This window comes from Rhinopithecus roxellana, chromosome 13 (assembly GCF_007565055.1).
Source record: "Rhinopithecus roxellana isolate Shanxi Qingling chromosome 13, ASM756505v1, whole genome shotgun sequence".
NCBI lineage: Eukaryota > Metazoa > Chordata > Mammalia > Primates > Cercopithecidae > Rhinopithecus > Rhinopithecus roxellana.
The window spans coordinates 97,462,355-97,488,130 of record NC_044561.1 but is presented as its reverse complement, the minus strand read 5'-3'; the positions used below and the strand labels follow the sequence as shown (position 1 = coordinate 97,488,130).

The window sequence follows — 25,776 nt, the reverse complement described above, 5'->3', positions numbered from 1 at the left end:
TCCCGGCCTCAAGTGATCCTCCCACCTTGGCCTCCCAAAGCACTGGGCAGAATGTTTTAAATTAGCGGCAGGATGCTAAGGTGCCTCTAACTTCATCTAGAATTTTCCATGATACAGGCTTGGCCTGAACTTAGCTCCCACGATGGGAGATGATGGGAGGCTGTAACACAGGCTAAGGGTTTGAGGGCTCCTGGTTTTAAGAGGTGAAGCTTTTCTCAGTCATCACTATGGACCTCACTTGCTTCTTCAGCAGTTTTTCCCTTTTGAGCCTGGAATGCTCTCCAGGTGAGCAATTGAATCTTCAAGTCCTCAATCGGGTTTCTTGGCAGCCAGTCAGATGAGGGCTTTTTTGGATTTATTTTGCGTAGCAGTTACATCTCCAGTAGTTTCTGGTAAGTAATTATCAACCTAAATCCTATATAATCCTATGCTGAGTCAATGAAAATTAATAAAACTGCTCAGTAATTTTAGAACCTGTCTGTATTGACAGTCTGCGTGGAGACTACGCCAACTTGCAGTGCTAATGCAAGAGCATTTGGCCTGTGCTTGTTAGGAAGCTGCCCAGAATTGCATATGATTATTTTAGCAGACAATTACCACATGCTTGTGATTTCTTAGCTCAAACAGAAGAACACCTTTCAAAAATCAGAATAATCTGCAATTCTGAGGGAACACACGTTTATAGGCTCAACACTGAAAAGCAAAAACTTTCACTTTACCTGACGGGTTTCCCAGTTTACATTCCACTGTTTGATATTTGTGAATCTCCATGTTGTCACTGGAATCCCGGTGGCTGCATCAATTTTAATCAACCTGTTATATGAAACTCCCAGAATGTCATCTTTTTTGCTTCCTTTAAATCTGAAAAGAATCATAATATTAGTTAAGAGAAGCAACTGCTTCCTATAATACAATGTTCATTCACATATAACTTCTTAAAAATACTACCAGTATTTCTAAATCATTTCAGAGGAATGGAAAATGAAGAATTAACTTTCTGCAGGGGAGCATTTTTATTGGGATATAGAGAACATGAAAAAGGAATGAAGGCTATCCTGCAGATGGTCTTTAAGTAACACTGACATCACAGAAAAATAAAATAAGACGGAATCAAATAAATTCATTCAAAATGACTATGGACTCTGTGTAGGGCACTCTTCTAGGCATGGGAGATATCGTAGTGAACTAAATGGATGGAAAATTTCTGACTGTGGGAGGGAGAAGATCATAAGTAGGAGGTACATATGCCAGATAAGATGACGGAAAATAAAGTTGGAAGGGCTACAGGGAATACTGGCAATGAGGTAGCTACAGTTTAAAACAGCAAGGTCAGTGAAAAGGTGACATTTGATTAAAAAATGGATATGCATGAGAATGTGAGACACGTGGATATCTGGGGAAAGAGTATTCCAGGCAGAGGGCACAGACACTTAAAAAAAAATTTTTTTTTTTTTAATGTGCTTAAGGACCAGCCAGGAGGCCCATGTGGCTGACACAGTGAAGGAGGGGAGAGAAATGTGAGTTCAAGAGCAAAGGTCTTGTAGGCCACTGTAAGGATCTGGCTTTTCCTCAGAGTGAGATAAGAAATCCTTCAGATTTCGTGTGTGTGTGTGTTTTAGAGACAGGGTCTTGTTATGTTGCCCAGGGTAGTCTTGAACTCCCGAACTCAGGCAGTCCTCCTGCCTTTGCCTCCCAAAGTGCTGGGATTACAGGCATGAACCGCCACACCTGTCCCAGGTGGTTTTGAGCAGAGACTTCACAAAATCTGATTTAAGATTTTAAAAGGATCCCTGTGGCTGCTAAGTTGAAAACTTAGGGGGACCAGGGTCGAGGCAGGAAGACCAGGAATGCTTTAAGGACTGAGGCCTGGCTGGGTGCGGTGGTTCACACCTGAAATCCCAGCACTCTGGGAGGCTGAGGCAAGAGGATTACTTGAGGCCGAGAGATTGAGAGCAGCCTGGGTAACACAGTGAGATCCCATCTCCTAAAAGAAAGTTAGCTAGGTGTGGTGGCTCACAAGTCACAGCTACTTGGGAGGCTGAGGTGAGAGGATCACGTGAGCCCAGGAGTTTGAGGTTATAGTGAGCCGTGATTGAGAGAATGGAAGAAAGGAATTGGAGGTAGTGGGTAAGTACAATACATTCAAGAAGTTTTAGGGACGGCAGCTGGAGGGGGATGCAAGAAGGGGATACTGATGTGAAAATTGATGTTGCAGGAGACAGAAAAGCATAATTAAAAAAAAAATCCTAGCTGAATATGTCACTTTTCACATCATTCTTATCTTCTGCATGTCACCCTTGATTAAAATTTACTCCACTTTTTTCCTCCATTTCACCACCTTAATGCTTAATATCAGAAGTTAACCCGCTTCTTACTCCACCTGCTTCTGTCTAACCTATGGGAATTCCCTGGGCTGCTCTCCATTATCCAGGGAGCGGTGAAGCAAAGACCTAGGTTTCTCGGATATCAGCAGATCCTGATTCTGCCAGCCATCTTATACATAGCAGGGCTGCTCTAGCCTTTGACTCTGGCCTTGGAAAAAGCAGATCTTTGCCATACCTGGGGCCGCTGCCTCAAAGCCTCACCTCCATAAACAGGTGTTAGAGATAGAGTGGGGCGCAGAGGGGAAATAGCTGGTAAAGGAGGAGTTGTCACCAGAAACTTGTTCAGGCCCACCTCACGCTTCACCACCTATCAGGCACTTTGCTTGCAGGCTGCACTGGATTCTCTCAACACAGTAGGTTTGGAATGCCCATCGAACACATGGAGAAGCTGTGGCTTGGGGAGGGCAACAAAAATACCCAGGCCACAGAACTAGCAGAGGCAGAGGTGCGACTGAAAGCTGGGCCTGGTCAGTTCAAGTATTTTTGTGGTTTTCACTATGTGGGCTTGACTTCAGGGTTACAGGTAGGGGTGTGTGTGTGTGTGTGTGTCTGTGTGTGGCTGCACATGGACATGTATGCACACACATAGTGGGGATCCAGTACAACTCTGCCCTTCCTCACTCCTTTGTTGGAGTAAGTAAAGCAGAAGGAGTTGCTTGTTTGGGACAAACGTTGGGGACTGATGTTAAATGAGAGATTTCAGTGAATAGGAAAGTCCATTTTCTTTTGTTGTTTTATTTTTGTTTTAGAGACAGTCTCACTGTGTCATCTAGGCTGGAGTACAGTGGCACGACCTCAGCTTACTGCAACCTCCACCTCCCAGGTTCAAGTAATTCTAGTGCCTCAGCCTCCTGAGTAGCTGGGACTACAGCTGCACACCACTACGCCCAGCTAAGTTGTTTGTGTTTTTAGTAGAGATGGGGTTTTGCCATGTTGCCCAGGGTAGTCTTGAACTCTTGAGCTCAGGCAATCCGCTCACTTTGGCCTCCTAAAGTGCTAGAATTACAGGTGTGAGCCGCCATGCCTGGCTGGAAATTCTGAATAGACTCCCCTGTTAGTAGTAATGGAGAAATGGAGTCTTTGGAAAGGGCCAAGAAAACAAAAACTGTGAACACTTAAAAATACAAACCAATTTTCCCACCCCCAGATTATAAGACGAGAAAGTGACAGTATTTGCTGTACTGCAGGATTGGGTGTAGATTTTGCTTAAGCATCAGTCTTCTTTACCGAACTGAAAAATGTAATCTGATTTACAAGCATGCTCGTGGATATGTTTTGGGAAACCATCCATTGTATACAGTGGGGCAGAGCCATAGTGCTGGGCAGGGATAACAAATGAGGACTCATTATGCCAAGGTGTGCCCTGGACTAGGGGGTGAACTTGGACAAGTCACTTAAGCTATCTTTCTGGGGGCAATAGATGGACCTCGTATGCATCCTTCAGATCCAGAAATCTTCAGAGACCAGGGGGAACAGGGTTGCTACCTGATAAAGCTGGGTAGAAATAAGACAGAGCTTGCTGGGGCCTCTCTAAAAACCTAAAAATTCTGCAAAGCCACACCACAAGACACAGTATGAGACATAAAAATGAGAAAGCTGACATGAAAGAAAGTCATAGCCAGGTGTGGTGGCTCATGCCTGTAAACTCAGCGCTTTGGGAGGCTGAGGTGGGAGGACTGCTGGAGATCAGGAGTTCGAGACCAGCCTGGGTGCAAAGCGAGACGCCCCCAACCCCGATCTCTTGAAAAAAAAAAAAAAAAGAAAAGAAGTTACAGATTTCATAAAATCAATATGTGATGTTTACCGTCTGGTTTTGGAAATGTAGTTATCCTAAAAGAACCTCCTTTTAAAATTTCCTTTCCCACATCTAGCTGAGTTTCAGGGGTGTTGGCACTTAGAAGGTATGGAAAATGTTTATGAGCAGCCCAAAGTATCAGGGCTATTTGTAAAAGGGCAATATTCTCAAATAAAAAGCGTTCTATATTCTACACTAAATGAGAAAACTGGGGCTCCCCAAAAGCCACTTAAAATTGAATGGAAAGCATGAGAAACAAGTGAACATTGTAATCACCTGACAAGGTAGTAGGTGAGGCCGAACTCAGGCAGTGACTGCCATGCCTGGATGAACCGCAACTTGGCTTCGACCAGGGGCATCTGGGCCACGTTCTGGTGTGCCTCCAGGATCCGGGCAGCCAGCTGAACAGAAACAGACATCAACCTCTCCTCACAGGCACCGGCTGCTCTGTAATCACCCTGTTAGCTCCGGATCCCCCGTAAGAACAATACACTCAAGACCTGACTGCGGCTCTACAAAGACAATCCGTTTTCATCCATTCGTTCTCTCTCTTTTTCTACAAGATACAACAATCATTGGGAGAAGCAGGAAAAGGATCACCCGACACATAAACTTGTAAAGTTGGTGCAGTTGGAGAGCTCTAGGGTCCCTCTTCCTGAGGTCCGCGGAGTGGCCACAGACAATGGTTCTACATGAATCAGCTCATCTGTGCAACTTTTAACCCACTCCTATAGAAGCATAATTTTAGTTATTAATTCATGAGAACTAAAGCATTAAGTTCAATCTGGGAATACCTGCATGTTTAGTCAGCAGTACAGTCACCTCTAACAAAATTAATAATAATTTCATAACATCATCTAATATTCAAGGACATAGTCAAATTTCACCATCAACTGATTTTTTCATGATGATACTCTTAATCAGATGGAATTACTCCTTTTTTTTTTTTTTTTTGGAGACAGAGTCTTGCTTTGTCACCCTGGCTAGAGTGCAGTGGTGCAATCTCAGCTCACTGTAGCCTCCACCTCCTGGGCTAGAGCAATTCTCCTGCCTTAGCCTCCCAAGTAGCTGGGATTACAGGTGTGCACCACCACATCTGACTAATTTTGTATGTTCAGTATAGAAGAGATTTTACCATGTTGGCCAGGCTGGTCTTGAACTCCTGACTTCAAGTGATCCACCCACCTTGGCCTGCCAAGTGCTGAGATTCCAGGCGTGAGCCACCATGCCCAGCCGGAAATCCTCCTTTTATTTTTGTTTGCATAAAGAATTTACTGCAAACAATTGCCCTAACACGATTAACAGTACCTGCTTAGATTTGTGTTTTTTTGCACACCGTGGTGACACAAAACATTCTGGGTTCATATCCATGTTTTCGAGACTGGAAGCCACATGAGATGCAGAGTTCCTGTTTTTCATCCTCAGGAAGGAAAGGATGTTGAGGACCTCTGGCTGGTAGGAGCTGTCTGCCATGGTTTTGCCCTTCGATGCCAACATGCAGGCAGCCATCCATTGGGCATATTGATTCTCCTGCAGCAAACAGCAGAAGGTTGAGAAGCAAGCTCAAGTGCAAAGCCCCCTGCTGCACACGGAGGGGGACTTGGGCTTTCTTCCCCGTTACATTGCAAAATCATCACCTTCCAAGCAAGATGTGAAGTGGCACACGTTTTGAGTGACTGCTTATCACCTAATGTAACACCTGACAGTAGCTTTTGAGTCCTGCATTGAGTTTCTAGATGCTGGGAGGCTAGAGGATAGGAATGTCAACTTTGATAAATTGCATGCAGGGAATTTTGCATTAAAAGATGATCCAAGGGCCGGGTGCAGTGGTTCATGCCTGTAATCCCAGCACTTTGGGAAGCTGAGGTGGGTGAATCACTTGAGGTCAGGAGTTTGAGACCAGCCTGGCCAACATGGTGAAACCCTGTGTCTACTAAAAATACAAAAATTAGCTGTGCATAGTGGCAGATGCCTGTAATCCCAGCTACTCAGGAGGCTGAAGCAGGAGAATCCCTTGAACTCAGGGGATGGAGGTTGCAGTTAGCAGAGATTGCACCAATGCACTCAAGCCTGGGTGACAGAACAATAGTTTGTCTTAAAAAAAAAAAAAAAAAATGCTGGGTGTGGTGGCTTACACTTGTAATTCCAGCACTTTGGGATTCCAAGGCAGGTGGATCATGACGTCAGGAGATCAAGACCATCGTGGCTAACATGGTGAAACTCCGTCACTGCTAAAAAATACAAAAAATTAGCCAGGCGTGGTGGTGGGCACTTGTAGTCCCAGCTGCTTGAGAGGCTGAGGCAGGAGAATCGCTTGAACCCAGGAGGCGGAGGTTGCAGTGAGCCGAGATTGCACCACTGCACTCCAGCCTGGTTTCAGAGCAAGACTCCACCTCAAAAAAAAAAAGAAAGAAAGAAAAAAAAAAGATCCAAGGACACAAAGAAGTGCCATGGGGCACAGATAGGTGGTGAAACTGTAAACTATCAGAGAGCTTTCCTTGATATGTATTTCCATTTTCATATCACATCTGATCTCTATGACAAAAGAAAATGATGAAAAAAATTAGCTGATTTCCTATATTATTTGTACCCTTGTCTGTCCTTGGTAAAGACTCTAAGGTTAGAGTCTAAGGTTAGAATCATGGCCATTATGGGATCTTAACAAGTCAGTGGTGGCTTCTATTGTTGTTTAATGTCTGTGTTTTATTTCTGACTTCAGGGAGTAAACAGGAGTGGTCCTCAGAAGTGCAGGGGATGCAGTTAAAGACGGGCATTCTTCAGTGCGACAGTGGGTGAGGAACATCGAATTACTGGCCTCAATCTTTACTGCCACTGATATGGCTTGGTTTTGTGTTCCCACCCAAATCTCATGTTGAATTGTAATTCTCAGTTTTGCGGGAGGGACCTGGTGGGAAGTGATTGGATCATGGGGGCGGATTTACCTCTTGCTGTTCTCAGTGATATTGAGTGAGTTCTCATGAGATCTGATGGTTTAAAAGTGTGTGGCACTTCCCCCTTCACTCTCTCCCTCTCCTGTCACAATGTGAAGATGTGCTTGCTTCCCCTTCACCTTCCGCTAAGATTGTAAGTTTCCTGAGGCATCCCCAGCCATGCCTCCTGTATAGCCTGTGGAACTAGGACTCAATTAAACCTCTTTTCTCTCCCAGTCTCAGTTAGTTCTTAATAGCAATGTGAGAATGGACTAATACACACCTGCACTGCCATCCACAACCTTCGCTATATAATTTTACAGTTCCTCCCACCAGGGACAGTGCAATTCCCATCCCTTGACTGCCGGCCAGTCATGTCATCTGCTTTGGCCAATGGAATGTGGGTGGAAGTGACAGTGTGCCAACTTCACACCTAAGCTTTAGGAGGTGCATGTGTTGCCATGTGCCCTCTCACACTTCTGCCCTCATCAAGAGGAGATCTTCCCCAGGCAGCCTGGGACCCATAATAAATAAAATCAGCTCAACCAGAGGCACAGTCCTGCCAAATCTGTGTCTCCAAACCCATATGACGAGCTGACACCACCCTGGATCATCCAATCCCCAGCCTACCTTTCAGCACATCTTTCAGAAAACAATGTTTATTGTTTGTATTTTTTTGGGGGGGACAGAGTCTCGCTCTGTCACCCAGGCTGGAGTGTAGTGGTGCCATCTTGGCTCACTGCAAACTCTGCATCCTGGGTTCAAGTGATTCTCCTGCCTCAGCCTCCCAAGCAGCTGGGACTACAGATGCGTGCTGCCATACCCGGCTACCACTGCAACCTCTGCCTCCCAGGTTCAAGCAATTCTCCTGCCTCAGCCTCCCAAGTAGCTGGGATTACAGGCATCCACCACCATGCCTGGCTAATTTTTGTATTTTTAGTAGAGATGGGGTTTCACCATGCTGGCCAGGCTGGTCTGGAACTCCTGACCACAGGTGATCTGCCCGCCTTGGCCTCTCAAAGTGCTGAGATTACAGGCGTGAGCCACTGCATGGCGAATGTCTACTGTTGAACGTCATTGTGATTTTGTTACATTGTGATTATTTGTTACAAAGCAATAGCTGACTGACACAATAGTGCTCTAAATTTGTGAAAACATTTTTAGGTTTTGCTCCTAGGCTTAGTAGAGGTGAAGTGACTTAACATTCTTGGGGTTTTACTCACATGGTCACATCTCAAATACATTTCATTCATACCATCGGCAACAGGGATTAGTAACTTGATTCCAAATTTTCTCCCTGCTACATTTACATCGGGCACAACTTCGCAGCCTGAAGGACAAAGATTAGGGAAAAAACTGAGTTCTGAGGCATCTGTTAGATAAACATCAGGTGTGTATCTGAAATAAAGACTTTGAATATAAGCCCCTCAGATTTGGTTCTGTTTTGAAAATGGAGGAGCAAGCTGATAACTTTAATTAATAGATAACTAGATAAATCTTATGAACAATTAGCATAGATAAAGAAAAATGCTTTTCTTTTATGGTTTTCTGAAATCAAAAAGTCAATTTAGTTCATTTTCAGGTTAATGTTGGCTCTCCAAACTCATAGAAAAAATTATGTATATGAACTTTAAATCAAAGCAGAAGGAATTCTCTGATTGCCACAATAATGAGAGTTGAGTGTACTGGTTAATTAAATATTTCAATTAATAGATGGTTATCAGGATGCTCACAGTGACCTTCAGAAATTAGAATAGGCATTAAAGTAACACTGAATTAAATATAACTGTTCTGGAATACAGAAGTCTTTTCAGGATCTTGCAACACCTCATGTGCTATACTCTTGGACGTGAATTACCACCACGTCATAAACTCTGGACACACTGAGAAAGATGGAACAGCAAAATGCAAATAACCATGTTTACTAGACTGCATTCAAGGCCTATGCTCTGAAGAGCAGCTGCAGCCAGGCTGTCATTTGGAAAACAGTGACATGGTTATGGTGGTTCCTCTAGAAGTAAACCGTGCCTCATTGTGTAGGAACCCTGCCTTTAATCTGCTCCTTTTTTTTTTTTTTTTTTTTTTGAGACGGAGTCTCACTCTATCACCCAGGCTGGAGTGCAGTGGCATGATCTCGGCTCACTGCAACCTTCGCCTCCCAGGTTCAAGTGATCCTCCTGCCTCAGCCTCCCAAGTAGCTGGGACTACAGGCATGCGCCACTACGCCTGTCTAATTTTTGTAGTTTTAGTAGAGATGGGGTTTCACCATGTTGGCGAGGCTGGTCTTGAACTCCTGACCTCAGATGATCCACCTGCCTCGGCCTTCCAAAGTGCTGGGATTACAGGTTTGAGCCACCGCGTCTGCCCTGACTTATGATGAGCCACAGCAAGATATAGGGTACTCTTACCTCTAAGATTTAGTTTTTCTACTGGTTCTCCTTGTTCAAGTTCCTTATTTTTAAAGTAGGCTATGGATGTGTCTTTAAAGACAAACCAATATTGTTTGAAAGCTTTTAGTAGTAACTTCTTGGGCCTGCAAATTAAAGGATAGTAAATGTTTAAACCACCATCCAGAAATGTAGGCCACATTGCAAATTTCAAGCAGATCAGATGCTCTGGAGGTCCTGTCAAATAAAACACACTTTGTTTTTTCAAAAATAATTTTCAAGTTGCTAATTTCTAATTACTAGAAATGAAATGCTGATATGAGATGTAGGCTTTAACACCAAGGCTCCATCTGGGGCCACACCTGGCTCTGCTACTGTCTACACGTGTGCCCTGGGAAAGATCCTGCACTTACCTGGGCTGCATGCACTGCCTCTGTGTGATGGGGACAGCTGTAGTCTGGGAACCCAGGGCTTTTGTGAGGACAGAATAAGGTCATTTACATGAAGAGCTTATCACAGCGCCTGATGCAACTGAAGTGCTAAACTGTGATGGTGTATGTGAGAAATTGACATGAATCTGGTGACATTTGGAATCTCGGCATACTTTTTGCATTTGAAAAAGCTGTCCGTATGGACAGCCCAAGCTTCAAGTTATCATACACACAAGTCAGATACAAACACGAGCAGCATTTTCTGTAGTTTCCTCTTGACTCTTAAGAGAAACTATGAGAGAATTCTCAGTGAGCCACGGAAATCAGCGATATCTACAGCTAGTCAATATAGACTCTACTGTTATTAAAAAGTTTTGGGGGAAGGTATCCAACAGTGGTATTGGTATCTGTTGGGGCCAGAAAACTTTATGCAGTGGACTAGACAAGGTTGGTGGTGCCAATGACAGGCCTAAAGGTTGGGTCATTCAAAATAGGAAATGTGAGAATGAATTAGGGGGAGGATAGGGGTTGGAGATAGGCAGAGAAAAGAAATTATTAGTGTGCGGTTCCGTGGAAGAAATCCAGCCTTGGGGGCAGATCAGGGTATCTCATGCCAGAGGGGTGGGTTTCTGCATCAAGAATGAGAGAAGAGAGGAACCTTGGTGTTCCTCTTGGAGAAGAGAGGAACCATTCATACGTAATTTGGGGCAATTTTTTTTAACATGTCAGTACTAGTTTTTCCTTAGCTAAACATATGTTATCCTTAACACAAAGATATGAAAGAAGGTGCACATTAAAAAAAAAAAGAAAAAAAAGTATATGCCGGGTGCAGTGTCATCACCTCAGCACTTTGGGAAGTGGAAGTGAGAGAATTGCCTGAGGTCAGGAGTTCAGGACCAGCCTGGGCAACACAGCAAGATCACATCTGTACAAAAAAAGAAAAAGTAGCCAGACGTGATGGTGTGTCTATAGTCCCAGCTTCATGGGAGGATTGCTTAAGCCTGGGAGGTTGAGGCTGCAGTGAGCTATGATCACACTGGGTGACAGAGTGAGGACTTGTTTCTAAAAAATAAATAAATAAAATTTAAAAACCCAACAAAATCCCCTCAGTGTATTACAAAAGAATATTACATACAAGTTATAAAATAATTTCGAAAAACATTTTATGAAGTTAATATTTCCAGGATTAAGAAAAACACTGTATTAAAACAGCATTTATGTGCTGGGTGCGGTGGCTCATGCCTGTAATCCCAGCACTTTGGGAGGCCGAGGCAGGTGGATCACTTGAGCTCAGGAGTTTGAGACCAGTCTGGCCAACGTGATGAAACCCTGGCTCTACTAAAAATACAAAAATTAGCCAGCTGTGGGGGCGTGAGCCTGTAGTCCCAGCTACCTGGGAGGCTGAGGCATGAGGATCACTTGAATCCAGGAGGCGGAGGCTGCAGTGAGCCGAGATTGCGCCACTGCACTCCAGCCTGGGTGACAGAGCAAGACTCCATCTCAAAAAAAACCCAAAAAACAAGTAACAACAATGACAACAAAAAACTAGTATTTATCATGTTGTGGGCTGTAGTTAAGACAGTTCTTTTTTTTTTTTTTTTTTTTGAGATGGGGTCTTGCTCTGTCACCCAGACTGGAGTGCAGTGGTACGATCTCGGCTCACTGCAGCCTCCTTCTCCTGGGTTCAAGTGATCCTCATGCCTCAGTCTCCTGGGTAGCTGGGACTACAGGCGTATACCACCATGGCCGGCTAATTTTTGTATTTTTAGTAGAGCCGGGGTTTCATCATGTTGGCCAGACTGGTCTTGAACTCCTGAGCTCAAGTGATCCACCTGCCTTGGCCTCCCAAAGTGCTGGGATTACAGGGGTGAGCCTCCATGCCCAAGCAGTTCTAAGGAATATATTTAGAAGGTTGTTTAATACTCAGATTCTCCAAAATGAATAGTATTTTCAGAATAATAAAGACACAACCTTTAACCAAAAGATATAGGTAATAAGGTCTTGGTTTAATCTTGGGCAGCTACATATTTCTCTTTAGGCTTAAGAATGAGGCCCTACTTCTCCGTTTTACCTGGACCTTAAGAGTATCAAGCGATCTCAAGTTCCTCCTCCTGTCTCCTGCCTGGAAGTTTGGTTCATCTTTCAGGATGCTTCTGACACATTAACAAAGCTAATCATTGCTGCTGTTCTATGCATCAAAGCCTGGGCAGGGTAGGGGAATGGGGAATGGAGGAGATGCTGGGTGGTGAATGATGTACTTAAGAACGAGCGAGACAGGCTCTCGTTAGAAATTTTCTTTTTGTTTTTTTTGAGACAGGGCTTCACTCTGTTGCCCAGGCTAGATGGAGTGCAGTGGTGCAATCTTGGCTCACTGCAACCTCCACTTCCCAGGCTCAAGTGATTCTCCTGCCTCAGCCTCCCCAGTAGCTGGGATAACAGGCGCACATCACTACCACGTGGCTAATTTTTGTAGTTTGAGTAGAGACAGGTTTCAACATGTTGGTTGGCCAGGCTGGTCTCGATCTCCTGACCTCAAATGATCCACCCTCCTCGGCCTCCCAAAGTGCTGGGATTACAGGTATGAGCCACCATGCTCAGCCAGAACTTTTAATTTGGATAATATTTAACACAGAAAAGTTCTGTCTCCAAGTTTTAAAAGTGTGCAGATTAAAAAAAAAAACAACACTGTATTGAGGTGTGATTGTCATATAAAGAGTTGTACATACTTACTGTGTGTATCTTGATGAGTTTGGGAATAAGTATACACTTGTAAAACCATCACCACCATTAAGACCATAGACAGCCAACATGGCTCTAAGTTTCCTCCCACTTCCTTTCTTCTTCTTCTTTTTTGTGATAAGAACACTTAACATAAGATCTACCTGCCTATGCAGTACAGTAGATATCTAGAACTTACTTATCTTTTAAAATTTTATTATAGGCCGGGCGTGGTGGCTCATGCCTGTAATCCCAGCATTTTGGGAGGCTGAGGCAGGTGGATCACGAGGTCAGGAGATTGAGACCATCCTGGCTAACATGGTGAAACCCTGTCTCTACTAAAAGTACAAAAAATTAGCCAGGTGCAGTGGCGGGCGCCTGTAGGCCCAGCTACTTGGGAGGCTGAGGCAGGAGAATGGTGTGAACCCAGGAGGCGGAGCTTTCACTGAGATGAGATTGTGCCACTGCACTCCAGCCTGGGCAACAGAGCGAGACTCAAAAAAAAAAAAAAAATTATTATTATGATTTTTTTAGAGACGGGGATCTCACTGTGTTGCCCAGGCTGGTCTTAAACTCCTGGCCTCAAGTGATCCTCTTGCCTTAGCCTCCTGAGTAGCTGGGATTACAGGCGTAAGCCAGTATGCACAGCTCAGAGTTCATTTATCTTGCATAACTGAAACTTTCTACCCTTTAAGCATCCCTTCCCCAGAAGGGATGTAACCACAGAAACATTTCCAAATAACTTTTCAAAAGGCTCTCTTCACAGCCTTAGTGTGTGTACAGAATTAATCTTTCAAAAACCAGTTATGTTCTCACTTACTTTATAGTAACTTTTTCTTAAAGGAGAGATTAATGTGTTTATTATTTTGAAAACATCAAGAGTCTTACTACTGATGGCCACATATCATCACAGGAAGGTCATCAGTTTGAAACACTTATTTTTTATGTATTTTCTTTTTTTCTTTTCTATTTCCTTCCTTCCTTCTTCCTTTTTCTTTTCCCTCCCCTCCCCTTCCCCTCCCCTCCCCTCCCCTCCCCTGCCCTCCCCCTCCCCTTCCCTTTCTTTTCCTTTCTGACAGAGTCTTGCGCTGTTGCCCAGGGTGCAGTGCAGTGGAGTGATCAGGGTCACTGCAGTCTCAAACTCCTAGGCCCAAGTGATTCTCCCACTTCAGCCTCCCAAATAGCTGGGCCTATAGGCGCGGGTCACCACACAAACTTACAGAAGTAGAGAGTTGAATAGTGATTACTAGGGGCTAGGGGTAGGGAAACTGGGTTCAGACCAGCCCTGCCTCAGCCTCCCAAAGTGCTGCGGATTAGAGGCATGAGCCACTGCTCCTGGCCTTATTTTTTTGGAAAAACAAAAATGTATAACCCTCCTTACAGGTGATTTTTCCATGTGAAAACCAGTGATCCTTACTGTGAGGCCAAAGATTTTCATGATCCCTCACCATCTTTTTATTTATTATAAAGATTCTAGTATATTTTAAGACTCTTGTTTCCATAAAATGAATCACTCTGATATCTCCTGTAGCCCACTGTGTAAGTCTGACTGGAACAGTAACTTGCCTATAGATGACTCAATGAATGGACATTATGTGTGGTCTCTCTCTATAACCTTGTGGCGAAGTCATTTTATTCATTTCAAAGTAGTTTCTCCAACAGTGGTTACCTTACAGTTTTGGCATAAATGATTGTTGATATTAAGTATATAATTTACTAGTAGGGTTGTATCTTGTCTGGTTCATACCTAGGGGTTTGCAAAAACCAGACTCTTGAAAGATTGATTGAGCATAAAATTTTAGATTGACAGTTCTCTCCTCTTAGCACTTTCTGCGTATCTCCTAGCCTACATTTATTGCCAATGAGAAGTCTGCTGCTCACATCATTGTTGCTCCTCTGTAAGAATTTTGTCTTTTTTTCCTTTGTCTTATTAATGGTTGGCATTACCAAGATGCATATTTATAGTAAATTTATTTTGAGATCTGTGATTCCTAAATTTACAGATTTTTATTTTTAACAAATATGGAAAATTATCTAGCCTCCTCTTCTGAATGCTTACTTCTCTCTCATTTTTTCTTCTGGAAATCCTAGCAGATGTTTGTTGGACCTTCTCCTTCTGTTGAAATCACTTCTTTCTGAGTTGTCTCTTCAACTGTGCTTTTTAACTTGATGTTTAATAAACCTCATTAGTTTTAAATTTCTATGATTATATTTTTTATTTCTGGAATTTCTTTTGGTTCCTTTTCAATACTGCCTGTTCTCTTTTATTATAATTTCTACTTTGTAATTTACTTAATGATGCTAAACGTACTCATTTTATGGTTTCTTCAGATTTTTCTATTACCTGAAATTATTGAAAGTGCTAATCCTCTTGCCTGTTGGGTCTGTGTCTTTCATGGTGGTTTATTAACTCACATGATTAGTAATTTTTATTAGGGGTTTGTTTATTTTTTAGGAGGTTATTGGTTTCCTTTTTTATTTTTTCGTTTTTTTGAGGTGGAGTCTCGCTCTGTTGCCCAGGCTGGAGTGCAGTGGTGCGACCTTGGCTCACTGCAAGCTCCGCCTCCCGGGTTCACACCATTCTCCTGCCTCAGCCTCCCGAGTAGCTGGGAATACAGGCTCCCACCACCACGCCCGACTAATTTTTTTGTATTTTTAGTAGAGACGGGGTTTCACCGTGTTAGCCAGGATGGTCTTGATTTTCTGATTTTGTGGTCCTCCCCTCTCAGCCTCTCAAAGTGTTGCATTACAGGCGTGAGCCACCGCACCCGGCCAGGAGGTTACTGTTTTCTATGGAAGGCCCATGCCTGCTTGGTTGTGGATATTCCCCTCTAGGTATTTTTGCAACTACATATGTCAGGGCTTCATAGGTTTTGTCATCCCGGATCCGTTTCTATTTTATGTTTTCAGGATTCCTTTATTACATAAACACATAAGACATTTAAATTTGTATCTAGGCTGGGCATGGTGGCTCATGCCTGTGATCCCAGGACTTTGGGAAGCCAAGAAGGGCTGACCTTGAGTCCAGGAGTTTGAGACCAACTTGGGCAACATGGTGAAACTCTGTCTCTACAAAAAATACAAAAATTAACCAGACGTGGTGGCACATGCCTGTAGTCCCAGCTACTAAGAGGACTGAGGTGGGAGGATTGCTGGAGCCTGTGAGGTTGAGGCTGCAGTGAGCTGTGATCACGTCACTGCACTCCATCTTGGGTGACAGAGCGAGACTTTGTCTCAAAAAAAAAAAAAAAAAAAAAATTAGATCTACATCTGTGTGTGACTCAGCCTTGGCTCTGATTTCTCAAGAGATACTTTTCATTTCCACACAGAAGCCCATGCAAGGATGAATTTCCTTACTGCTTTCTTTGGCTAATGGGTAGTTTTTCTGTTTTTCATTCAACAGAAGGGCAGCCTTTGCACATTTCCACCTTTAGGCGGGCACTTCAGTTCTCACTTCCTGCTTTACACAGGACTGAAAGGTTCATCTTCTATCCCTACATGGGAATTACAATCCTAGCCTCAAACCATGACAACCTGTCTCTATGCCCTAAATCCCTCTGTGTGGCTGATGCTACATTTGTAGAACTAGATTCCAGCCTCATTTCCTGTAAGCTGACGTTTCTGTTTCACTTCATGATTAATTCTGTATTTATAATTCTTTTATTTTATCTAGCATGCATATGTATTCATAGCAAGATTAGAGTTTGCATTAGAGCTGATACTCTGTTGGTAGACACTGAAGTCCACTATTTACATAATACAGTTAATAGATTTTTTTTTTTTTAAAGAGCTTCACTGTAAAAGAAAAAACTTAAAAATAAAAGGATTAGTCCAGTGCTCTCATACTGGTGAGGCAAGGAGATCTGGGAAATGAAGGGCCTGTTAGAGGCCCCACCCTACCAGGACTAGAGTTCCACTCTCCAATCTCCCTCCCCTCTTCCCTCCTACGAGCTCTCTCTACTTCCTTCCTTTGTTTCTTCCTTTCATGAACTATATTATATATTCAATGCAACATCTTGAGAACTTAGATAGTATCCACTGGCCAAATATGATGGCAATTTTGAGAGTTTAAGTCACACCAAAAGTCTGTGACAGTTCAGGGTAACATAGTGACGTGGGTTCAACTCCAGAATTATCACCTTCTTCATCAGAAACGTCTATAGGAAGGCTACAGTCACCATTTGGTTTGTGAAGGGCTTGATTTGCCCTCTACAGAGAATATGGCAACTCATTTTTTTGTGGAACAATTATGAACACTTTATTAAGATGTATTTGTGGATTCAAATTGTTAATTTTTTCCTGTAGCTCTGACTATAACAATATGAGTGAAATGTGGTTACAACCATTTATGCCAGGGAAGTTAAATGAATGACCCTGGCTGGGTGTGGTGGCTCACGCCTGTAATCCCAGAACTTTGGGAGACCGAGGCGGGTGGATTACCTGAGGTCAGGAGTTCAAAACCAGCCTGGCCAACATGGTGAAACCCCGTCTCTACAAAGATACAAGAATTAGCTGGGCATGGTGATGGGCGCCTGTACTCCCAGCTACTCAGGAGGCTGAGGCGGGAGAATCATTTGAACCCAGGAGGCGGAGTTTGTAGTGAGCTGAGATTGCACCATTGCACTCCAGCTTGGGAGGCAGAGTGAGACTCTGTCTCAAAAAAAGGAAGAAAAGAAAAAAAAAAAAGAATGACCCTATTGTTTGCAACCACATCCTATAATCACAGTAAAAAACCCCAAAAACCAAACCTGCAGAAACCCACTGACAAATATTGGTACCTTTGGACACTTGTTTTTCATTTATACCTGCTTCATTGTTCATTCTTTCTAAGTCTTTCTTTGCATCATGTGCTATCAAAAGCAACTTGTGTGTCCTTTAAAGCCAACTGCCCCAGTGAAGTGCCAGTTAGTTAAGAAAAGTCAACAAACCATAAAGGGAAAATAAGGAACCGATAGGACTTCAAAGAGCCTTGTTTCTTTCATACTAACACACCTTGGCATCATCACAGAGGTGGCAGGCTATTATTTCCATGAAAAAAAAAAAAACCAAAACTCCTTCTCTGCCTTTTTAGCAGTTTCACATCAACCTGAGGTGATGGAGTTTATTAGAAGTACTTAAACAGGTAGATAAACTAAGGTGACTACTCTCTGTAAGCCCAGGATCAAAGTTCTAGAGAGAAATGACTTTTAAACTATAAGAGAGCCTTCAAATGGTATCAGAGTATTGAGCCTCCCAGGTGGATCCTACTAGAAGCTCTAGTATGGCAGATGTGTTTGTTATTGCTGACGTGAACCCAGCCATTCACTGAGGGTTCACGCCACCATTCACTGAGCATGTACTATGAACCATGTACCACGCTCAATGCTTCATATGCATTATTTCATCGAATCCTCCCAACAAGCCCAAGGAGGGGTATATTCCCATTTTATAGACTGGAAAATGGAGGCTCAGAAACATAATATATTGCCCAAGGTCACCTAGCTGGTGTGTGTGGTAGAGCTAGGACTCAACCCATTGTCTGTCTGATGGCAAAGCCCACATTTTACCTTTGAACCATGAACCTGCCTCAGGGATATACAATTTAAACCCCTGTACTCTTTATCTTCAAGACTTTGTTATGAGTAACTCCTTTTCCCCATTAAAGCTTACTTACCTAAATAATTTGAGATTATCTGCAAGTTTAGGGATATCAGTAATGTCCTCCTAAGAAAAAACAAATAATGTTTCAAAAGCAGGAACTTCATAAGTGATGCTGATACTCAACCTGCATTGTCTAATATGGCAGTCCCTAGCTACAGGTGGCTATTTAAAGTTGAATTAATTCAAATTAAATAAAATGAAAAACTCAGTTCTTCAGTTACACTTGCCACATTTCCAATAGTTAACTGGGCGTGGGAGTGAGGAGGGCTGGGAGGAGAATGGGGGCCCTGTTGAGGTCCCCTAGGTGGCTGGCAAAATTGTATTTCTTGATTTCGGTGGTGACTTGGGTGACAATTGAATACTCATTTGTTAAGCTGCACATATGTGTATTTTTCACTTTTCTGTTTGTGTCATAGATTACAAAAATGAAAAGCGAGAGATGAAAAAAATGAAAAAATGGATAAAGTAGTCTCTATAACTGTCATTCAAGTTAAAAATCTAAATTAGAAATGACTACTTTTATATGCAAACAAAAGACTTTTTAATTTTTATATTAGAGTGGGTAACTCCTGCTACACCTAATCACTGATTAAACTTTCAAAGTGAACCTGGTTCAAAGTTCATTCTGTAATGTAGGCTGGTGCCTGTTTTCAAACTGAAAAGCCTATTGTTAGCATCATGTAAAACTATTAAGGGAGGGAGGACTTAACTTTTTATTTATTCTAAAAAGAATTACTTTCCTGTTGTATTTATTCAGTGGAGAAGGTAGACAACAGAGAACTCCAAGTTCATGGGGCCTGTGTCTTCTGTAAGCGTGAGACAGGGCCCTGCATCTCTAGGGAATCTTGGCATTTAGTTTGTATTAAGTATTTGCTCCTGAATGAGACCAATTTCTTATTTTAGGACATTTAATGATAAGAGAACATACATTCAATGCAGAATATAGTAACACAATCTAATCCATGATTGTTTACATCCAATTATGGTGGACCCACCTCTCTGATTCAATGTGATTAATAATTATTCCCATGACTGAAGTTAAATAAAAGGGTGGCACCTCATAAGTGAATTAAACAGGAGGGGAATTTTCAGTTATAAAGCTGACATTCACCTTTCATGGATAAGGAGAAAGAGATGACAAAACAGTTATCTTTGTTTTATTGGAGGGTTTTTGTTTATCTCCTGAAGTCAAAAGCATTCAGAAACTTTTTGCAATGTTCCGGAAAAAGGCCACAACTTCTGTCAAGCTTGTCTAGTTGAAATGGATGACAAAGCAAATAGAAATAAGGTTTTTATCTGTAAAGAATTTTCTTGGCCAGTCACAGTGGCTCATGCCTGTAATCTCAACACTTTGGGAGGCTGAGGCGGGAGAGTCACTTGAGCCCTGGAGTTAGAGACCAGCCTGGGGAATATGGCAAACCTTATCTCTACAAAATATACAAAAATTAGCCAGGCCTGGTAGTGTGTGCCTGTAGTCCCAGCTACTCAGGAGGCTGAGATGGGAGGACTGCTTGAGCCCAGGAGGCTGAGGCTGCAGTGAGCCTTGATTGCACTACTGTACTTCAGCTTGTCTCAGAAAAAAGAAAAAAAGAAACAATTTTCTCTATTCTATTCTCACAGCTGCTGCATGCAATAGACAGGGTGGTATTTTCTGGACTTAAGTTTAGGGACCAATTCCACATTCCATGCTAGTGAAGTGGAGCCCTCGGCAGTGGCTCCTTCACACCATGCCAACTTATCCCTAGGAAGAAATACAACACCAAAGTATTGTCTTTAGTAGAAATGAATATATAGTCCTTACAGAGCTAACCTGTGAAAAGTTAGTTAGTTCTTGCTAGGTTGAAGCTTGTTAGGCGAAGAGAATCTTTTTCTTTTTTTTTCAAAATCAGATGAAATATTCTCTTCTAATAAAGAAAAGTTTATTTATACTTGTCAATCAGTTAGAAGAAAGCCACAGTTCTTGGTGATTGGAAAGAGTTCATACCAAAAGGCTGTCTGCTTTTCCACCTTCTAGGGTTACTTCCAAATTAGAAAGCGCTGCTTCTATTTCGTCAACCTCAGACTCGCTTGTAAAATCCTGTGTTTCAGCAGACAACGACAGTTTGCTAATGTGGTACTAAAATGAAAACAGAAGTTTTAGAAATGTTGTAAACAGAAATGTTATAAATATAAATAATCCATCAGCCATTTTTTTTCTTTGAGGACTATTCCCTTGGAATACTGAACATCTCCTAAGAGGAGATCTCCTTCCCATGTGGTGAAAATGACATTTTAACCTGAATCATTCTGAGGTCCATGGTTAGTCATGTTACAACTGGTTCTTTCTCATCACTGACTGTGCTTACGGTAGGGAAGAGATAATAATTGCAAGACCAGTGTCTTACATAGGATGTGAGCGTGTGTCGATTATGAGGAACATTTTAAATTAAAAATTTGTTCTGGTCTGAAGAAGAAAGCAAAATAAAAAATACAGAAAAAAATTGCTCTCCTTATTTTCAGATATTTCTTCAAAGAAAAAAAACTGGTATGAAGCATATGAAACTTTAAGCAGAACAAACTTGGTTTGTCTCCTTCCAGAGAAAAGGTACTGAAGTTCCCATACCTGTAGAGCTGCAAAGATCAACATTTCTTCCTCTGTGCAATCAATTTCTTCTAAGAGAATGGCCCATCTGGCTTGTTCGTAGAGTTGGTTTATTCGGACAGCATCGTACTAGAGATAAAAACAGAGGTGTGTGTGTAATGAGGTATATTTACATCCCACAATACAAAAATTCTGAAACAACTGAGGCCATTCTCTGTTAATCAGATGTAGCAAACTTCAGCTCAGGTAAATGAAAGGAATAGTTCTATTGTGCCAAATACTCAGCCTTTAAAAAAAAATTTTTTTTTTAAATTTTTTATTTTTTTTGAGACAGGGTCTTACTCTGTCGCCTAGGCTGGAATGCAGTGGTGCAATCTTGGCTCACTGCAACATCCGCCTCCTGGGTTCATGTAATTCTTGTGCCTCAGCCTCCCAAGTAGCTGGGACTACAGGTGTGTGCCACCACACCTGGCTAATGTTTGTATTTTTTTGTAGAGAAAAGGTTTCGCCATGGTGCCCAGGCTGGTCTCGAACTCCTGTGCTCAAACAATCTACCCATCTCAGTCCACAAAGTGCTGGGATTACCGGTGTGAGCCACTGCGCCTGGCCCTCCAGCCCATTTTACTTCTGAATTCAGAACTGACTTTCTTCATACATTTTCCAGAGCTGCTGCTGCTGCTTCTTTACAACCTAACTTTGATTCCATTATTTTCTCTCTCTTTTATCTACATATTGGTAGTAATAGATAGTAAAAATGGTTCATAAGATAAACAGTGTAATAGATAAACAGTGTAACAGAAGGGATCCCCATGCTGATCCGCAAGCCCAGTGCAATCCCAAGCAGAATCTGATGGGAATTTTTAAAAGAAACTTTATACAAGCTGATTCTCAAGTTAAGTTGGAAGACACAATGTTCAAATATTGCCAAGAAACTGAAAAAGAACAATGTTGAGTAAAGCACTTGTCCTCCCAGACATTAAAACCTATTATAAAGTTGCAGTAATTAAAATGGTATGGTACTAGTGTAGCGATTGGTAAAGTGTCAATAAAACCTTATCTAGAAACAGACTTATGTATGTATATAAATTTAATATAAAATATTAATTTTATATTAAAATATAAAAATGACACTTTATAACAGCAGGGGAAGGAAGAATTCAACACTATAAACAGTGTTGAAAATGCCTAGCTATTTATAACACAAATGGAAACAAAAAAATAACTTTACACTATCCAAAAATATAAATTACAGATGGATTAAATAATTTAAACATATAAAACCACAATAAGATACTACTTCACACCTACTAGAATGGCTCTTATCTAAAAGACAGGTAATAACCAGTGTTGGTGAGGCTGTGGAGAAATTGGAACCCTTATGCACTGCTAGGTGTAAAATGATGCAGCCTCTGTAGAAAAGTTTGGCAGTTCTTTAAAAAGTTAAACATAGAATATAATCCATCAGTCCTACCCCTACATGTACACCCAAACAAACTGAAAGTGGCATCCAAACACATAGTTGTACAGTAATGTTTACAGCAACAATATTCATAATAGCAAAAAGGTAGAAACAGCCCAGATGTACATCAACAGCTGAATGGATAAATAAAATGCTGTACACATACAATAGAACACTATTCAGCCTTAAAAAGGAATGGAATTCTGGCTGGGCATGGTGGCTCACACCTGTAATCCCAGCACTTTGAGAGGCAGAGGTGGGCAGATCACTTGAGGTCACAAGTTTGAGACCCACCTGGCCAACATGGTGAAACCCTGACTCTACTAAAAATACAAAAATTAGCTGGGCATGGTGGCAGGCGCGTGTCATCCCACCTACTTGGGAGGCTGAGGTGGGAGGATTACTTGAACCTGGGAGGCAGAGGTTGCAGTGAGCTGAGATTGCACCACTGCACTCCAGCCTGGGCAATGAGAGTGAGACTGTCTTGGGGGAAAAAAAAAGAAAAAAGAAAAAAAAAAAAGAGGAATGAAATTCTGATACATGATACAATGTGAATGAGCTTGAAGATACTGTGCTAAGTGAAATAAGCTAAATACAAAAAATCAAATACTGGATGACTTCACTTATAAAACTATCTAGAATAGGCAAATTCATAGAGAGAGAAAGTAGAATAGAGGATACCAGGGGCAAGGGAGAGAAGGCAATGAAGAATTATTGTTTAGTGGGTACAGAGTTTCTTTTTGGGATGATAAGAAAGTTTTGAAAATGGACAGTGGCCCAACCTGGGCAACATAGCAAGACTCTTGTCTCTATTTTTTAAAAAAGTGGCTCGTGCCTATAGTCCCAGAAACTTGGGAGGTTGAGGCAGGAGGATTGCTTGAGACCAGGAATTCAAGATCACCCTAGGCAACATGATGAGTCTCTGCTGTTTCTACAAAAATAAAATAAAATAAATTATCCAGGCATGGTGGCATGCACCTGTTCTAGCTACTCAGGAGGCTGAGGTTGGAGGATTGCTTGAGCCCAGGAGTTTAAGGGTGCAGTGAGCTATGATCATAGCCTGGGTGACAGAGAGAGACTCTATCTCAGGAAAAAAAAAAAAGAGAGAGAAAATGGATAGTGGTGATAGTTTCACAACACTGTGAATATCCTTAATGCTACTGAATTGTGCATCTAAAAATGGTTAAAATGGTAAATATTATGTATATTTTACAATAAAATTCCAAAAGAATACATGAATGTTCATGGCAGTATTATTCGTAAGAGTCAAACAGTGAAAACAATCCAAATGTTCATTGATTGATGAATGAATGTAGCATACATAAACAAGGAAATGTTAGTTAGCATTAAAAAGACATAAAATATAATACATGCTACAATAGGAATGAATGAATGAATTCTGAAAATACTATGCTAAGTGAAAAAAATTATTCATAAAGTACCACATTTTGTGTAATTCCACTTATAGGAGGTTTCCAGAATAGGCAAATCCACAGAGACAGACAACAGACTGATGATTGCCCAGGGCTGGGAGGGTAGGAGGGAACTGGGGAGTGATCGCCAATGGGTATGGAGTTTCTTACTGCGGTGACGAAAATGTGCTGAAATCAGATGGTGGTTAATGGTTGCACAACTCTGTGAATATACTAAAAACCACTGAATTGTACATGTTAAACAGTTAAATGTATGGCATGTAAATTATATCTCAAAAAGCTATTATAAAACAGCTAAACAGAAAAACCATGACTATTATCAGATGGACACATGAGGGAATACTTTCTGTAATCTTTAAATGCGGAAGTCTATTCCAAGCAAGACAAGAGGCCTAAAAGTTATGATGCATAAGCCTGCCTTGACAACCTAAAATTAAACATTTTTAATGGTAAAAAAATCCTAAAGAAGGTTATAAATGTATAAAATGTAGGATAGAGATTGAAAAAAATATTTGAAATATTTGAATAATTAAAAAAATTTGTAATAAATATAAAAAATGATGTCCATCATATACAAAGTACTCCTATAAATCATATGAAAAGTATAAATAATTCAATAGAGTTTGTGGCAAATATATAAACAGGCAATTCACAGAAGAAAGCAAAATGGCCGCAAAAACATTAGAAAAGATGCTCAGTCTCACTAATTACTAGAGAATTCAAACTAAAGCAAGGTGACCTAATTTCCATTTTCCTATCACATCTACCTACATTACAAATACTGATAATGTTTGAAGTTGGTGAGGATATGGGGATATCAGCCCTTTCACAGATGCTGTTAGTAGAAAGGTAATTTGGTGATGTAAAGCTTTTAGTATCATTTTGCCCTTTGATAAGCACATCCAGTGTTACTGTTCCAAAGAAATGCAAGTACTTGTGAGATACTTTTACAAGCATGTTCAGCACATTTAAGTCCTGATAAACTACAGTTTAGCCTTTCCTTTGATTATTTTTCATTGGTTAAAAAAAGTGAGTCTGACTTATTTATACTGACATGAAAGATAGCCATGATATGTTATGAAGAGATAAGAAACAAGCTACAGAGCAAACAAGTGATCCTACTTATCTAGGGAACACAAAGTCTTGAAAATCTATTCAAAAATATATTTGTAAACATGTCTAAAAAAGTCTGCAAGGATGGTTGGTGATGAAGTTGTTAACTGTGGCTGCCTCTTAGGAGAATGGTCATGGTACAGAACTGTTGTCCATTTTTACTCTAAACAATTTCTTTCTTATTATGTTTGTTTGTTTATTTTTGAGATGGAGTCTCGCTCTGTTGCCCAGGCTGGAGTGCAATGGCGCAATCTCAGTTCACTGCAACCTCTGCCTCCCAGGTTCAAGTGATTCTCCTGCCTCAGCTTCCTGAGTAGCGGGGATTACAGGTGCCCGCCACCATGTTCTGCTAATTTTTTTTGTGTATTTTTAGTAGAGACAGGAGTTCACCGTGCTGGCAATGCTAGTCTCAAACTCCCAACCTCAGGTGATCCACCCACCTCAGCCTCCCAAAGTGCTGGGATTACAGGCATGAGCCACTGTGCCCACCCTATGTTTGAGTTTTAAAAAATAATTTAATTGTAGTAAAACATATGAAACATAATATTTACCATCTTAACCATCCCCCCACTGTTTTTTAGAGGCAGGGTCTCACTCTGTCATGCAGAGTGTAGCGCAGTGGTGTAATCATAGCTCACTGCAGCCTCACTGGGCTCCAGCAATACTCCTGCTTCAGCCTCCCCAGCAGTTGGGACTACAGGTGTGAGCCACCACACTTGGCAAATTTTTTCTTTTTTTTTTTTTGTAGAGACAGGGTCTCACTATGTTGCCCAGGCTGATGTTGAACTCCTGGCTTCAAGCCATCCTTACATGTTGGCCTCCCAAAGTGCTGGAATTATAGGTGTGAGCCACCATGCCAGGCCTTATCTTAACCATTTTTAAGTGTACAGTTTAGTGGCATTAAG

The 25,776-nt window shown here is 41.7% G+C and overlaps 1 protein-coding gene across 1 annotated transcript in view; it reads right to left on the bottom strand.

Moving 5' to 3' along the window:
- FERMT1 (fermitin family member 1) overlaps window positions 1–25,776 on the bottom strand; it is a 52,745-nt gene that overhangs the window by 2,615 nt on the left and 24,354 nt on the right. The window contains exons 7-14 of the mRNA XM_030913908.1: window positions 20,888–20,995; window positions 20,270–20,401; window positions 18,299–18,348; window positions 9,518–9,642; window positions 8,333–8,439; window positions 5,488–5,709; window positions 4,456–4,580; window positions 720–861 (exon numbers count right to left, since the gene is read on the bottom strand). Coding sequence (XP_030769768.1) covers window positions 720–861; window positions 4,456–4,580; window positions 5,488–5,709; window positions 8,333–8,439; window positions 9,518–9,642; window positions 18,299–18,348; window positions 20,270–20,401; window positions 20,888–20,995 — 1,011 coding nt within the window. The remainder of the gene's footprint in view (window positions 1–719; window positions 862–4,455; window positions 4,581–5,487; window positions 5,710–8,332; window positions 8,440–9,517; window positions 9,643–18,298; window positions 18,349–20,269; window positions 20,402–20,887; window positions 20,996–25,776) is intronic.